The following is a 17,426-nucleotide window of genomic DNA, read 5'->3' as shown; positions in this document are numbered from 1 at the left end:
GCAAAATGTGTATTTACAGAGAGCTTGTTCCACACGCAGATTAAGAACATTTGATCTTTTAATGCATCTTTTATATTTGAAGCATTGAAGTCAACTCTATCTTACTGGTGCCATCAAAGACAATTATCATATATATCCAAACAAAATGTTTCCAATTCCAGTTATTTCATTCTGCTTTATAGACTGGAGAAGATCGAACACGAAAAGCAATGTTAATACATATTTGTTTATCTATAAATGCTAACACAGAAAAAGGGATTATACTGAACCACGGAATGCATCGTCATTATTAGATACCTGAGGAAACATTAGGTGATATCTCAGGTTTTAACTAGTGTTTACATCTACCCACTGCCTTTCAAACTGGCAATTGTATTTATCTTTTATTCTATTTATTTCACTGTTGTTTGAAATAAAACAACATTAATTCATTCAATCCTTGCACCAGTTTGGGAGCAACATGTTTTTAAAAATGCTAATGCTAATAGGAAGTAAATGAGTCTGAAAAGTGTCAGTTTTTCCTCTGACAGTTTAGTTATTTTTTTTCGATTCGTTTGTCAGCTGCCATCCATGACAATATTGCACAAAGTATGTTTAGTCTTTTTGCAAACACTGTGGGAAGTTTCCAGTAAACAACCCTAATTGGACTATGCTCTGTCAACATTTCTAACTTCGCCACACAAACAAAGTTAAGCTTCAAAGACCCTTCACAGATCTATTATGTCGAAGATCTTTGTGTTTCTCTTTATTTTATCAGGCTGTTTACTTGACTATGTTACTCTTGAGGTGGAAACATCCATTCCTTCAATCGTCAAGTATTTCAACACAAAAGGAAGGTATGAGGACGTTAATCTGTACCTCAGAGATGACGTACTCGCTGTGAATTCATCGGTTTTGCAGACACAATGTGAACCAATCCATCTAACTGCAATCATAAGACATGGAACAAGATACCCCACGACTAAAAAAATCAAGGAGATGAAGCAGCTTTACAGAATCATCCTGCACAGCAATGCTACTGAAGACCACGACTGGCTGCGTGAGATCCAGACTCAGTGGAAGATGTGGTACACAGAGGACATGGACGGCAGACTAGTTCAGAAAGGAGTGGATGATCTCAAACATCTAGCCGTCAGGTTCTCCAAGATGTTCCCATCTCTGATCTCAGAGGAGAACCTCAGAGGTGGACTCTTCCAGTTTACAACCAGCTCCAAACACAGGTGTGTCAACAGCACGATGTCCTTCAAAGCCGGACTGACTGAACTGTGGAACATCAAAGGCAAGACCAATACTCCTATTTTCTTATTGAAAGTGTCTAATTGTACGGTTGTCGTACAACCCCCGTTGCTAATGGTACTTTTTCCGAAGTACACGTAGCGTAGCATCTTAGCGTTAGGGTTAGGGTTAGATTATAACCCTATATCGCAACAATTTTTAGGGTTAGGGTTAAGGTTAGGGTTAAGTTTAGGTTTAGGGATAGGGTTCGGGTTAGGGGTTAGGGTTTAGGGTTTAGGGTTAGGGTTAAGGTTAGGGTTAAGTTTAGGTTTAGGGATAAGGTTCGGGTTCGGGTTCGGGTTAGGGGTTAGGGTTTAGGGTTTAGGGTTAGGGTAGCTATCAAAAAATAATAATAATTTACTCAGTAATGTTTGGGTGTAAAAATTTAACAAATTACTTCTTTTAAAACATACTTAAGTACAAGTAAAATGACTGATTTCTAAATATACTCATAAAGGTGTAAGTACCTATAAAAGTAACTCAATTACAGTAACGCGAGTACTTTTAATCCATTACTTTCACCTCTGTGTACACTGCTTACTTCTTGTTCTATTCCCAGATTTGGAAATCCCTCACACTGTGAATGATACGCTCATGAGATTTTTCCACGAATGCGACAGGCTTAAACAGGAAGTTGACAACAATTCATCTGCAGTGAGAGAAGTGGACCAGTTCAAGAATGGTCCAGAGATGAAGAGGGTCTACCAGAGGATCACAGACCTACTAGGAGTACCACACAGCTTAATAACACATGGTCTCTGAGCACCTTTATCCCATTATTTGAAAAATATTGTAGATATTGCATTTTAAACTGTATTAATTTTGCCCACTTTTTAATCTGACAAAACATGTTTATTTAAATTTGTACTTGTTTTGAAGGCCGTCACTTATATTATTCCTAAAGATATATACAGTAAATGTACTTTTTGATTGGCTATTGGGTGTTAATTATTTTTTTTTATTTTTTTGCTTGTATCAGCTTTCTCTCTACTTTTTGAAGAGATGAGTCTTGTTCAGCCCTTTGTTAACATCTCAACCTCTGGTCTGTAGATTTGGCTGAGGCTGCGTTTGACTTGTGTGGCTATGAATTCACAATCAAGGAGGTGAACTCTCCCTGGTGTCAGCTCTTCACTGAGGAGGATGCAAAGGTGGGTGTGTCCCTGGGGACTTTGTGTCCAATTAGGTTTTCTTAAATACAGCCCACACATTTTTTTGTATACCTTGTGGAAAATATAGCATGCAAATGTGAGTCCGTTTATAATGGAGCAAACTCACATTTAAAAAACATCATTTTCAAGCTAATAAGGAAAAACTGAAATAAAAAATGGATTACAGATGAAAAAATCACTAGCCCAGCCCTGTATTTCATAATATAATGTAAATAACTAGAGTTTATTTGCCTTAATGTCAGATCAAATCAACTTTCTAAACTAAATGATATCTTTAAAATCATGTTTTTACCAATTTTGATGTATATATCATTTATTTTTAATGTATTTGTTGGTGTAATTAAAATGTGTCTTGATGTAACTTTTTATGTAATGTTTTTGTCTATTTTTGAACTGTCACAATTTGTTTCTGTTCTAATATGTACTAGAATATTGATTTTTATGGACACCAGGAAGATTAGCAACCACCACGGTGGACGCTAATGGGATCCAATGAACAAATAAACAAATAAGGAAATGCATGTTCTTTAGGAAAATAGGGTGGTCTAAAAACTATAGAAAGCACTCACTGAATACACAACAGTTCAACTATTATGAACTTAGTAGCTATAGCGTAATCGTATGTTATTGCATGTGCCAGCTGCAGGGACATAATCCTTCCCAGTTACAGTTATCTATACTTTAACTCTGGTTACGATTTTAAAATAAACCTTCGTTGATGTTCATACAGCTAAAAGCTTTTGTATTCTATTATAGGGTATGAGCTGAACCCAAACTCAAGACAAGTTATCTTACATCTTTGAAAACAGCAGATTGCTATCTTGCGAGATTTGTGTCCTCAAGGTGCTAAAAGAACGATGACCTGGTTCAACAGGTAATGGAGTACGCGAGTGACTTGAGAGAGTTCTGGAAACGAGGCTACGGCCATGAGATTAATAGTAGAGCCAGCTGCGTTCTCCTCCGGGACGTGTTTGAGAGGCTGGATCGAGAAGCCATCAGGAGCAAGTAAGTGAAGATGGTGGAAGTACAGTACAGTATGTGAAGTCCAGGAATTCCTGAAAATTCCGGAATATTTTACTAAGGTTTATCATCATTCTTCTAATTTAATTTTGGAGTTTTTGATATGCTGATTGAACATTTCTTCAACATATTAAAACTCCACATGAGAATATTGTGTTCAATTACATCTATACTTAAGACATATTATCAATTTACTTCACAAATCATATAATAAGGTACATACAAGCTTTGATAAGAATACAAAAAGCTTTTGGAGTCTATATATTGACCTATGGGTGAATGTTTGTCTGCCTGTGATTGTCTTCCCTTTGTGTTATTCTTATATGAACCGTAAACCAGAGATGGACAACTTCAATCAGAGCGGGGCCACAAAAATATGTTTGTCTGATCCGAGGGCCACATGATCAACATTCATGTGTTTTTGAATTCATTTTGTCAAATTTATTTTCTCTTTTTGCGTATTTTTTTAGTCATTGTGTGTTTTTGTTATATCCTTTGTAATTTTGTGTATTTTTTTAGTCATTTTGGGCAATTCCGTTGCCATTTTGTGTATCTTTGAAGTCCTTTTGTGTATGTTGTTGTTGTTGTTTTTGTAGTCATTTTGTGTTGAAGTGGTTGTTTAGTGTGTCTGTGTTATCATTTTCTGTACTTTTGTTGACATTTTGTGCATTTTCTGTGTTTCTGGAGTTTTGTGCGTCATGTTGGGCTTCATTTTACTTCAAACTTCATGAATTACAACTTTGTGTTGGGGACCGCACAACATTCAACAGAGGGCCGCATGTGGCTCCCAGGCCGCCAGTTGCCTATGTCTGGTGTAAGCCATGCATTTTGCCATGAGTATGTTTGGGAGAGAGTAATACTCAATGAATTAGTAGATACAATTTAGCTTGTACATTTATATCTAAAAATAATAATAATTAAAAGGCCTCAACCTTTTTTTTGTTCTATGATCCCATTTTTCCAGGCATGATCAGAAGTCTATCCAGACTACTGCCACGGTCCAGGTGGGCCATGCAGATACGCTCCTCCCACTGCTCACCCTGCTGGGCTTCTTCAAAGACACTGAGGCCCTGACATCCGTTAACTACGCCTCACAGGCCAACCGTGCCTTCCGCACCAGCCACATGATGCCCTATGCAGCTAACTTCCTTTTTGTCCTCTACAAATGTGGCAGAGATGACCTCAGATTACAGATACTGCTGAATGAGAAACCTGTGACTCTCCCTGGTTCGACCAACCAACAAGACACAATGCCCCTTTACGAGGATTTCAAAGAGCTCTGCAAAGACCTTCTTCAAGGATGCGACTTTAAAACTGAGTGCCAGCTTTAAGGATCTTGCTGATGTTTAGGTAGTATAACAATAAAGAATATTTGGAGATTAGAGAGAGAAAAGCATTCTATAGCTCCAGTATTCTATGGACTGAATGCCAATCAAAGTCCAACATTGTATCTATTATCTTCCTCTTGATCCACTTGAGATAACATTAACTGCTTTGATGTATCCATCCCTTCTAATAAAGCAGAAAGGCGAGCCAAAAGCTCCTGAAATAACTTGAGCACCACTGTCTCATATCTACGAGTCTGAAGAAAGAAAAGAAAAAAAAAAACTCATCAGTGCTTTGTTGGACAGTTGTTGAACCTAATCAATCCTAAACAGCCACATTTATTGAAAGCTAGTTAAAATTGGATATGGCAGTTCAAATGAGCCTATTGATCTTTTCCTTCCAAATAAACTCAATCAAACGTCTTGCTGAAATATCTTTTACTGCTATGTCTGGGAAGAAATAGCATATTTTTACCACATAATTACAATTATAAAAGGAAAATATTAGAGATGAAATAAAATAACAAAAACACTGTACAAAATGATTTTTTCTTTTAAACATATATAAATTTAACCTCAGTATCAAATTATATAATTTTTTTGGATGGACATTTTCAATTTTATCCATAAATCGTTGAAACAAGAACATCTCCAATTTTAAAGCAGACCGTGAAGGTATATCTGCATTTGTGCATATAATATTTTGTCATAATTAAATTATTTAACGAAAATTGATGTTCCTGTTACCCAAGTAAATCCAAACGTCACTTCCGTTATCCTATTCCGTATTGTCTTTTTCCATTCCAGTCGCTGATTGGTTTAAACCACAGCCGTATGAGAGAGTTGCGACAACTCCGTTCACTCCATTGGTTCGGTTTTTTTTTTTTACAGCAATGGCGGCTCACGGAGCCTCACAATAGTTCCCGGAAGTGATCTGTTTACTATTGTTGCCAATGGAGCCAGAGTGGTTTAGACGCTTTGTGATGCACTTTTGAACGGTAAGACGTTATTATTATTATCATTATTATCAGCGTATCTAAACACATTAACGTGTCGATTAAGGTGTGTTAGTGGATTATCCCCCTTAAACTAGTTTTATTTATATTTTTTGTATTTTTGTTTTTTATTACTATAATTATTTTTTTTCATTGTGAGATACTGTACACTGCTGTTGTTTCCATGTTCAAAAGAAGAAAAACATTTCTAAATACTTCTTTAGCAGATACACAGCGTTTACTTCGCACAGTTTTATCTACCCACATAGGCTACATATCTTCTTCTGTTTTTTTTTGTTTTTTATCAAACCATAAGCTTTTCAATTGTGTTATTTGTGGAAAAAGTGCAAATGAAGTGTTTGAATCGCCTCAGAGATTTTTTTTATTGTTATAATCCTGTTTTTTATTTTTTATTTTTTTTTTTAGATTGCCCCTGCTGATTTAACCATTTATTTCTCCTTTTTTAGAACGAGTGGAGCATCGCCATGCAGCCCAGCAAACTGCATGACAAGTTATTAATGTTTCTGACTTTGTTAGACACTTATTTAATGAATTTATCTTGGTACATAAGTGCATAGTAAAATATCTAATGTCTATTTTTATATATGTATGAACATATTAAATGTGTTTTCAATGTGTCGTGTCTAGATGTGTTGTTTTTTTAATGACACCCCCCCCCCTTTTTTTTTTTTTTTGAAAATTCAAATAAATTCAAAGCAATACAACCTGTATACAATACATATTAACACATTTTTAAACCAAATTAATGTTGGCCTTAACTGCGTCAAAAAAGCAGGTAAGCTGTTCACAGTAATTATTAATACGAGTTTACGTTGGGGAAAAAAAAAACTATTTATGAAACTACATAACATATATTGTATATACACATACATATGACAGTGTACTGTATAAATATTGTCAATCATTGCAGTCATTGATCCCAGTTATGTCACTAGTGTAACGTCCGAGTTATAGGGGCTCTAACTTGCTGTGGTAGACAAGAACACACGACTGATGCTCTTGGAGCGCCAGGACTGACGCCTCCGTTTATTTATGTTGTACACAACACCTCCGGTATCCACAGGACGCATACTGATGACGTCACTCACATACAAGGCGCATCATAACAGCACAACACCAATTGCAGCGCTCGGAAGTTAGTGGCCCGCCACTAACTTCCGGGAACAAATCCAGTCATACATGAACCACGTGACGGTCAAGTATTTTGGACTTCCGTTGTCGTAACGCTCTCTCTCTCCTCTATATGGCTCAACGCCCGTTAATACCTGTGACGTCACTGGTTTCGCCGCAGACGGCTCCACGCACACGGACAATGCCGAACGTGTTATTGCACATTATTCCGTTTTATTTCGCCACATTGACAGGAATAGCTTGCTGTTCTGTCGATGATGGACCATTTAAGGACAAATCGGACATTCCATCTATCGCCAAATACTTCACCACCAAAGGACGGTATGAGGAAGTCAACCCGTATCTCAGGGACGACATACTCGCTGTAAACACATCTATTTTAAAGCCTCCGTCCGCACAATGTCAACAAATACATTTAACCGCTGTCATAAGACACGGTACGCGGTACCCGACCACCAAAAACGTCAAAAAGATGAAGAAGCTTTACAACATAGTTGTGCACAACGCTACCGAGGACCACAGCTGGCTGCGGGAGATCCTGACTGAGTGGAAGATGTGGTACACAGACGACATGGACGGTAGACTGGTTCAGAAAGGAGTGATGGATCACAAACATCTGGCTGTCAGGCTCTCCAAGATGTTCCCCACTCTGATCTCAGAGGAAAAACTCCGAGGTGGATTTATTCCGTTTATAAGCAGCTCCAAACACAGGTGTGTCAACAGCACCGTGTCCTTCATAGCTGGACTCACAGAACTGTGGGGCATCAAAGGTGAGACTCTCCATGTGTGCTTTTAAAAGTGCTATAAATTATTCATATCAGTTCTTCCCAAGATAATGTAGTTTGTTTTATGTTTTCTATTAAGCATCACACCCGTAAACAAAACAAAAAATAATAATCAGCAAACCAATGTTGAAGCTATTTTGCGATTTGACTCTTATTGTGAAAGGGCAGATAAGGAAGTTAATCTTCTTTGCGTGTATCTTGCTTGACTGTATATAAACAAAGAGTTCATTGAACTTAGCAAAGCTTTTGTATTTTATCAGTTATATTTTACGCACATATTTATAAGTCATGGTTGTATCGTATCTTGCAATGTTTGTAATAGAGGTGTAACGATCCATCGATTACATTTACTATTACAATTACAGCAAATGGGGAAAGGGGGAAGTATTGTTTTTAGAGTTCCTTTTTGTTTATGGATTGTAAGACAGACATTTTTAATTTCTTAGAGAGTTAACGAGAGTTTTAAAATAGATTTGTTTTTAACTTTGAAATTGACTCTAAATGTATCAGTTTTGAATGGTTTTAGAATCTGAAATTTACTATTTACTGTATGTATCGAAAAAAACATCCTTGTAAAATCTCTGTCAACAGTCACCAGTCAATAATATATTGTTTTAAGCCATAAAGTAACAAAAAAAACAAAACAAAAAAAAACTAAATGGATTATATTTGTTAATTTGATTTCTAATTATCCATATACCTACATTTCCTCATTTTATAATCTTTCTTCCATGTGGACACCAGAATCTTTTTTATTAAGTCAATTTTCTTTATATGTAGATAAACACACTAATAAATGGATATTTTTTTTAGTTGCTGCAGACATATGGCTGAGTCAATTTAGAATTTTTTTAAAATGTAATTATTATTATTATTATTATTATTATTATTATTATATCTTATTTCGCTATTAATATACATTTTTCCTCTCTTCATCCCATTGTTCTCTGGGTGTATGCTGTCGGTTTATCACATTGTTGTTTGTCCCTGTCTTTTCTCTTGTATGTTGAAAAAAAATAAATTATTATTATAATTTATTTTACTATTTTTTTGTCGTTTTTTGAAGTTTATGAATCGATTCAGAATTGTGGATGATTAGATTCGCGATTCTTACGTGAATCGATTTTTTTGTACCCCCACCCCTAGTCTGAACTGCAAACAAATCATCAGTTACAGGTGTGTTATAACGGCATGAATGTTGTTTTTCCATACATAAAGTAGCAACCTGGAGACAATTCCTGTCCTCTATGGTACAACTTAGATGGACACAAGGAGGACACGCAAAGTTCATTCACACATATGCTCAAATCATATCACTTTAATTACTACACACCACACCAACAATGCCTCGTATAGTTTCCCACCATAATGTTTTTTTTTTTTTTGTTCTTTTATTCAGATCAGGAGTTTGACTATGCAATGAACGACGCCCTCATGAGGTTTTTCGACCAGTGCACCAGGTTCGTGGAGGAGGTTGAAGACAACCCGTTAGCTATGACTGAACGGGACAAGTTTGTAGAAGGTCCGGAGATGACGAGGGTCCAGCAGAAGATCGCAGATCGCCTTGGAGTTCCTTACAGCCTCATTACAAGTGGTGAGATCTGTTAACAAACACAAATCTAGAAAAGTGCACGACCACAATCTAGTTGTGTCAATATTCTATTCTATTCTATATATATCCCAATTTAGAAATTCGAATTTTGCAAACATTTTCCTACCCCTACTACTAAAATATAATTATAAACTGAAGTAAAACAAACACAACATTTTCTTTCAGTGATGTAAAGGTGGTTTGTATAACGGGGTATTAGGCCCACATTAAAATAAAAAGAAATCTGAGCACTACAAGATTATAGTTGTATTATTTTGAGAATACAGTAATAATATTTTCAGAATATAGTCGTAAACTGATAACAGTGTGGTGATGATGGGCCAAAAACGCTCAGTATTTTGCATTGTGTGAAACCTAAAGCCCAGTTTATTCTCACTGAATGCTCCATATTCTCTATAATGCACGAGTGACCGCAACACAGACAAGATCCAATTTGTATTTCAATTTTAATTTGATAAAATTGTGACTTTATTCTCAAAATATTATGACTTTAATCTCATAAATTACTAGGTTATTAAGATATGACTTTTTTCTCATAAAATTACATCTTTATTCTTGAAATATTACTACTTATATCTTGTGGTGCCCAGATTTTTTATTTTATTTTAATGTCACCCTAATATGCCATTGTATGTTTGATACATCTGTGCTGTATTATTGTATTTACATTCATATCTGCAAGCAAAAAATCAGTATTTTATGTCTATAGGGACTTTTTAAGTTGTTTAATCTGTATCCATTATGGGCAGATTTATCAAACCGTCACTAGAGGGCGCTGTTTTTAAAGGAAATATATCAAAGCTGCTTCTGGAATATCAGAGTTAGAGATTTACTTTGTCCCATTAAATAATCACTCAGCCTTTCAACCTTGTCATAAAGCAACAGGCCTTAGAAGAAGTTTGTAGAAAGAAAGAAATGTTAACTCAATCAAAATATACACATTAGGTGTCCTAAGAGCTCATACTAATGTTTTACCTTCACTGCAATAACCGTCATTTTATTTCACCGTTTACTTCTTACACAACAACAAAGGCTTGGTTTGTAAAATACAACAAGTTAAATATTAAACCACCAGTTCTGAGCCCTTTGTAACAGAACATCAGTGTTGTCCTTTCAGGTTCAAGTCCTTGGATATTACTGGTTGTTCTTTGTTGAACCGTTTTACTTTGAAAGTCCAAATACTTTAGTTCCATGAAAAGATAGTGTTTCAACAAATAAGTGGGTTTGAAATATATATATATATATATATATATATATGTATATATATATATATATATATATGTATATATATATATATATATATATGTATATATATATATATGTATATATATATATATATATATGTATATATATATATATATATATGTATATATATATATTTTTACTCTATGATTATTTTGCTGCTCTTTGCAACACATATTTTTTAAAGTTTTGTGAGTCACTTACAGTCCTTGTATATTATATACATATTGTATATATGTAGTGCTTTATCATTTTTTTATGGTTCTTAACTTTTAATATGTTTATGCTCGTCTTAATGTTTTATATTTTAAAAATAGTTCCCTTCCCGTGATCTTTTTAATTGTTTTATTAAATTACCACTGTGTGCAGTAGTCTCTTAACCTTTTTAATCATTTTTAACGTTTGGCAATCATGTTTGCACATTTCTGTGCAGCTCTTTGATCTACAATTGAATTTGTAAGAAAGGTGCTCTATAAATAAAGTTTGATATATATATATATTGAGATTTTATATTAAAAAGTTGTCATTTTTATTTCTTAACTTCATTAATGTTCTGGTTTTTTTTTTCAGACATCAAGCCTGGTAAACTTTGCTCTTGTTCTTTTATATAATTTGTATTTTCATTAAAAATGTATTGTTTTCAGATATGGCAGAAGCTGCGTTTTACCTCTGTGCCTATGAGTTCGCCATCAAGACTGTGAACTCACCATGGTGTCGACTCTTCGACATGTCCGATGCACTGGTAAAAAAAAAAAAAAAAAGGCCCTTCTCTGTTTCCCTTTGATTTTATTAGCTTATAATAAATACTTATGGCACTGCTTATGATGTTTGCTCGTCAGTGACGTTATCGTTTGATTGCTTTAACGTGTAGATTTACACCAGGGATGTCAGCTAGTGCATGAAGTCCTGAGGAAAAGAACATTTTGAGATAAAATCCATGTTATTCTTAAAAGCAAATGTAAATAATAGCTGATTTTCTATTTATTTTTGTGATTGCACTTATCTGCTGTGTCACAGTTTGACACAGTTATTGCACTTTGACTTTGACAGAGGAAAGATACTCTATCTGCGCTTAAATATATTATACCGTTTTGAAAACAACTTTCAGAATAACAGAAATTATCAGCAATAAATCAATGGTACAAGAACGTCTTGCTATCACAAGAACATTAAACACACCCGTTTTTATTCAGCCAATAGCAAAAAAAAAAACACCTGCATCATGTTTTTATGTTGCCTAACTTCAGGGCTTGGGTCAATTGTAATTGTAATCGCGTAATTGATAATGAATTACAATCATGATGTAGGGTTAGGGTTAGGGTTGACTTTGTAATTGTAATTGCCATGAGAATTCTATAAAAATTGTCAGATAATTTAATGCAAAACTGGGGAACCATGATACAGTTCTATGTACAGTTCTACACATATGTAGTTAACAATTATTACAATGTTTTATACCAAGATTTACCACATTTTACTATTTAAAATGCATTTACTGACACAATAAAAGGCCCAGACGCACACAACAAAAATATGAAAACGTGTATTTTCATTGATTAGGAAGCCTAATAAGGTAACCAATACATAAGAAAGAAATTAGATGATAGATATTAGTTTTTACTGTAATTTACAGCTGATTTATGACCTGTTATCATAAGAGATGCTAACAGAAAGCTAACACAAGAGGAAGGTTATCACTTTCATTAGGTTATTTATTTCAATCTCAGTAATTGTAATTGAGAACATAATTGTAATTGACTTTCTGAGGATACAAAATAATTGTAATTTATTTGTAATTGAAAAATTGAATAATTGAATTTTAAGTGAACATTGGTAATTGAAAATGTAATTGACCCCCAACCCTGTCTAACCTTAACAATTTTGGTCCCTAACATTAAAATATAAAGAAAATAAAAGTGCATCTGGGTGTTTTTTTTTTTTTTTGCTTAGTCACAGTGTTGACCCACTGAGAGGCTGGGTGAGGTAACAAACAAACAGTTAAAGCTCTCCGTCTTTTGTCAGCAGATTATTTAATACACTCTGGTAAATAGAACTGTTATCTCGCTGAAATCTACTCAGAAAAATCCCTTCACTCTGTAACTGGAGCCACTCCCACACACACAAACAAACCGCTCCCACCCCAAATTCTAAAGATTCTAGAACAAATATTGACATAAAACCTTACAGATTATATTCCCGTATTGTTTAGTCAGGTAATCAGTTTGTTGGTTGCCATTCGTGTGATCATTTATCAATGCACAGAAAGAAGTATGTTAAAAACTTGAATATAGAAGTACCTCATTTATCCCAGGGGGAAATTACTTACGTTACAGAGGCTCAAGAAATATTACAAATAAAAAGAATAAACGCTAAACAGAGAAAGAAAAATGTACATAATTACGTAAAAGACTGTTAATTAAATACGGATTAAATACAAGCGCACAAATTACAGTACAAAAACATTAAATAAGATAAATAATAATACAAAAATACAAATGTTCAAATATAATACAGATATATACAACAATCAATCAAAGCTGTAAGGGTTAAATTATTAATAAATAGTAATAGGAATATACTGTTTATGGACCATTGTAGAATATTCTTCTTTTCTGCTTGAGTAAACATATTACCAGTACAAAAAGGAACCAAAGGGTTATTTTATTAGTGGGTCTTAACAGTTCATATTACATCATGTAAAGCAGTTGAATAGTTTTTACATTGGGCATGGTGGTTATACAATTATGATACAGGAAGTTTGTTTAGTGAGATTTTTGTCGGGTAAGACGAGAAGCTCGCCAAGATAGCAGTTACTGATGTTTTTAATTCGGAATTAAATAATTCAGAATTAAAGTATTCTGCTTTGTGTTTACATTGAGGTTTACATGGAAACACGTTTATTCGCCTTTATTCAATTGCGCTTTAGTTCTGAGTGTTGGGAAGGGTTCTTATTGGACAGGGGGGGACGTGACATATTACATCTATCGAGAAAAAACACACAACAAACACTTTGTTTTCGGCATAAAAATCAGGAAAAAAAAAAACCAGCCACTTAGTTCGGATTCAAGTTTAATTCAAAATGGTCATTTCCATTCGGAATTAAGTGTTTACAAAACTTGTTTAATTCTGAATTAAAGGGGAATTAAACTTGTTGATTTACACCAATGATGACAGATAGTGAACATTTTGAAATAAACTCCATGAATTAAAGGGGAATGAAAGCTCTCATGTAAACGTGGCCAATGATGAAGCACGAAACCAGTCTTTTACCTTCACAGGTGGGGGCATGTTGTGTGCTTTCATACCAGTCGGTGAAAAGAAAAGGACAGGCAAGACAAATGATTGTAGCTGATCCACTATTGACCCTGAGGGCTGTTTGGTTGGAACAGAGCAGACGGTATCGCTCACTATAGAGTTAGTTGGTGTAGCGTTATTCTCCAGAAACTCTTTTTAGAAATCTTTAGGATTAATATAAAGGTTTTGGATTCTTCACTTTTTTTTCTGCTGATACATAGTCCAAGCATCGGGTCCAAAAGGCTTGCATACATTCTGTACCTATAAAGTGTCCTGGAAACGGAAAATAAAGAAAACATCATTTAAACCTTGTTCTATAATTTTTTTTTAAATGTAATTTATTTAAATTAAATTCTATTTAATCAGGCAAAGACGAATCAAAAACACAGTTCTTCTTTTCAAAACGTGGCCTGGCAAAAAGTAAGGCCTTTGAAGGAAAGGGAAAGAGTGGCTAAGAAAGTAAAACAAGATTAAAAAAAATTAAACAAGACAATTAAAAAAAAAAAGAGATTAACAATACAGTATAAAGATATATACAAGACGCAGATAAAATATGTATACATAAAGGTGGCAGCAACATTTTTCTATATAAAATAGTCAATAATAAAAGCTGTAAACCTGACTGTAATGACTGATAGGCATTAGTTAATAGATAGTAAATAGGTTAAATCTTCCTGTTTTGGTTCAAATTTATAGTTTTCTTTCTTTATTTAAAAATGTTTCCCTTGTGTTTTTCCTCCTCACCATTCATATCTTGATCTCTACTATTAATATTGTTGTTATTATCATTATTATTATTATTAAATGACAAAGGAATGCTTGTTTTTCTACAGTGACGTGTAGTAATTTGTGTAATAGCTTGTTTCTGGTCCTTCAGGTTATGGAATATGCAAACGATTTGAAGCAATTCTGGAAAAGAGGTTATGGCTACGATATTAACAGCAAGTCCAGCTGCATTCTTTTTCATGATGTCTTCAGTCGACTGGAAAAAGCAGTCAGTGAGAACAAGTGAGTCAACCTCAAAGGTGTGCTGATGGTGTTTGGAATCAATTCCCATATTCTGATTTTAGTAAAGTTACGTGTACAAAAATCCACTCATCACTTTCTAACAGCGATCAGCACTTTTCCTCTTACTCTATATTGTGGTCTGAAGTTGTAAAATAGACATCTGCGTAGCTACATCAGTTTTTACAAGAGCACTGTACGTGTCGTTCTAGTTCTCGTGTTAATATCTAATCTGTATAACAGCACTCTGATTTTAATGATTGAACTCCTCCAAGTTTATAAAAATAAACACAAATAACCCACTGTAGGAATGTAGGTGTTTAAAAAAACCTGCTGTTTGCAATTGTCTGGCAATGGCGTACTAAGGGTGTAAGAAAGATATGATTCTGTGATATATATTGCAATATTTAACCACGCAATTCTTGTATCAATTCAAAAAATGTCCAAATTGTTTTGTTTTTTTTTAATCATGTTTTTTCACGAAATTTTTTTTAAATTGCGTTAACGTATGCATAGGACGTAAACGCCCGTCACTAGGTGTCAGTGAACCACATCAGACCTTGTTCATCTGCCTCAGACACTACTCAGTATATTTTACTTTGGAAGTTTTTTTTTTTTTTTTTTAATTTTTTTTTTTTTTTTAGAATTTCAGAGACTTTTAAAAGACTCTGAATCTGTTGAAGAAGCAAAATAGTTCGATAAACATACCGCTTGTTGATATCAGTATTTGTTTTACAGTTAATTGCCATTTACTTATTCTCGCAGGTTTAAAAAAAAAATTATATGAATTGTATTTCACACCATTTTTTACTTATATATATTATTTAGATTACTTAGATATATTATTGCAATGTATATCGTATTGTTTAGTATCGGAATATATTGTATCATGGCTAGGTCTGAGCAATATATCAAGATTGAATATATATTAAGTTTTCTATTTTGACAATATAGGAAATAACAATATCACCTATATCACTATGTTTTTTATCTTATAGCGTATTTTGTATTAAAATACGTGTTTTAGGAGTTACTGCTTTCACTACTTCCTGGAACAGTGTGAAAAGCAGAGTTAGATGGATTTTTGAGTGCGTCCCAACTCAGACCTTCCCCTAAACAAGCTACACTACAGAACTCACTCACACGTGCTGTCCCTGAGAGCAGAAAAAGACTAAAGTGAAACATATTGTGCAGCTGTTTGTTTGGATTGTTGCAAATTTGGATTGTTTCTAATGAATCCCTTTCTGTGTTTTACCTTCTAAATATTCCAGGTCAGGGAAGCAGGTCAGTGAAACTGCAACGATCATGGTTGGCCACGCAGAGACCATCCTACCGCTCATCACTCTGCTGGGCTTCTTCAAGGACTCCGAGCCTTTGTTGTCCACTAACTTTGCCAAACAGAGCCAACGCTCTTTTCGCACCAGCCGCACGTTGCCGTACGTGGCTAATTTACTGCTGGTGTTGTACGACTGTGGGGGGGGAGACATCCGACTGCAGCCGATGCTCAATGAGAAACCCATCCTCTTCCCAGGTTTCAGTGGCCAGAATGCATCCATGGAGCTTTACCAAGATGTCAGACAGCATTACAGGGACCTGCTGCACGGTTGTGACTTTGATGCTGAATGTCACATGGCTACACATTTTGTTGAACTTTAGAAAAGACATGTAGATTCTATACATACATATGTGTATTTTAAGGGGGTTTTTTTCTAATTATTTGGTGGTTGGCAAATTGATCTTTCCTTTTACTTAAATGAAACTCTTTTTCCTTTCCTCTTGCAGCTTATTTTGGGCGTACGGTGGCTTAGTGGTTAGCATGTTCGCCCCACAGCAAGAAAGTCCTGGTTTCAAGCCCTGAGGTGAACACTTGGGGCCTTTCTGTGTGGAGTTTGCATGTTTTCTCCGGTGGTTTCTTCCTCCCACCATCCAAAAACTTGACTGTTAGGTGGATTGGAGTCTCTAAATTGCACGTTTGTGTAATGCGATGGACTGGCGCCCTGTCCATGGTGTACCCCTACCTATAGCACCCAATGAGACCTGGAGATAGGCATCATCAGACCGCCTGAAAAAAGGAAGCGGGTCAAAAAGCAGATGGATTGATGTAGCTTATTTTAAATCCGCTACATATTTATTAATTTTATATTTGGCATTATTGCATTTTTTTTTTTTTTTAAAGCTGTTGTTGAATAACTGCATTATTTTAATGGATTGATGAATAAATAAATTATTTTTGCAGTGCATATATTTTCTGTGTATATTTTTATTGTCATTCGACTTGATGGCATAATTTTTCAATACTTTAATACTTTTTTTCAGTTGCACTAAAATAAATCAACATGTTGTTGCTCGTGTGTAGCACTGTATGAAACCTCCACCACTCACTTACCGCCACATAGGATTTAATCAACATAACCTCGAAATTTGATAGTGAAGAGCTATAATGCACTGATCAGGCTAAAAGACAGTAAAGTAAAAATGACTGTGCTGAAGGAAAAGTGATTTTTAGAATATAGAATGTCCAGATAAATTATTTAAAAAAATTATAAAATGAA

At 34.7% G+C, this 17,426-nt stretch overlaps 2 protein-coding genes across 2 annotated transcripts; both read left to right on the top strand.

Annotated features, from left to right (window-relative positions):
* Positions 1-720: 720 nt before the first annotated feature.
* LOC114476924 (multiple inositol polyphosphate phosphatase 1-like) lies at positions 721-4,795 on the top strand. Its single transcript, XM_028468940.1, has 5 exons — positions 721-1,279; positions 1,835-2,029; positions 2,326-2,423; positions 3,319-3,449; positions 4,429-4,795. The coding sequence occupies exons 1-5, from the start codon at positions 721-723 to the stop codon at positions 4,793-4,795; spliced, it is 1,350 nt and encodes a 449-aa protein (XP_028324741.1).
* Positions 4,796-6,961: 2,166 nt separating this feature from the next.
* On the top strand, positions 6,962-17,114 carry LOC114476732 (multiple inositol polyphosphate phosphatase 1-like). The gene is made up of 5 exons (XM_028468595.1): positions 6,962-7,706; positions 9,121-9,315; positions 11,220-11,317; positions 14,747-14,877; positions 16,146-17,114. The coding sequence occupies exons 1-5, from the start codon at positions 7,049-7,051 to the stop codon at positions 16,528-16,530; spliced, it is 1,467 nt and encodes a 488-aa protein (XP_028324396.1). The 5' UTR covers positions 6,962-7,048; the 3' UTR covers positions 16,531-17,114.
* The last annotated feature ends 312 nt before the right edge of the window (positions 17,115-17,426 follow it).

The sequence above is a fragment of the Gouania willdenowi genome, chromosome 15 (assembly GCF_900634775.1).
Source record: "Gouania willdenowi chromosome 15, fGouWil2.1, whole genome shotgun sequence".
Classification (NCBI taxonomy): Eukaryota; Metazoa; Chordata; class Actinopteri; order Blenniiformes; family Gobiesocidae; genus Gouania; species Gouania willdenowi.
The sequence above is the reverse complement of the archived record's forward strand: the minus strand, read 5'-3'. Positions and strand labels throughout refer to the sequence as shown.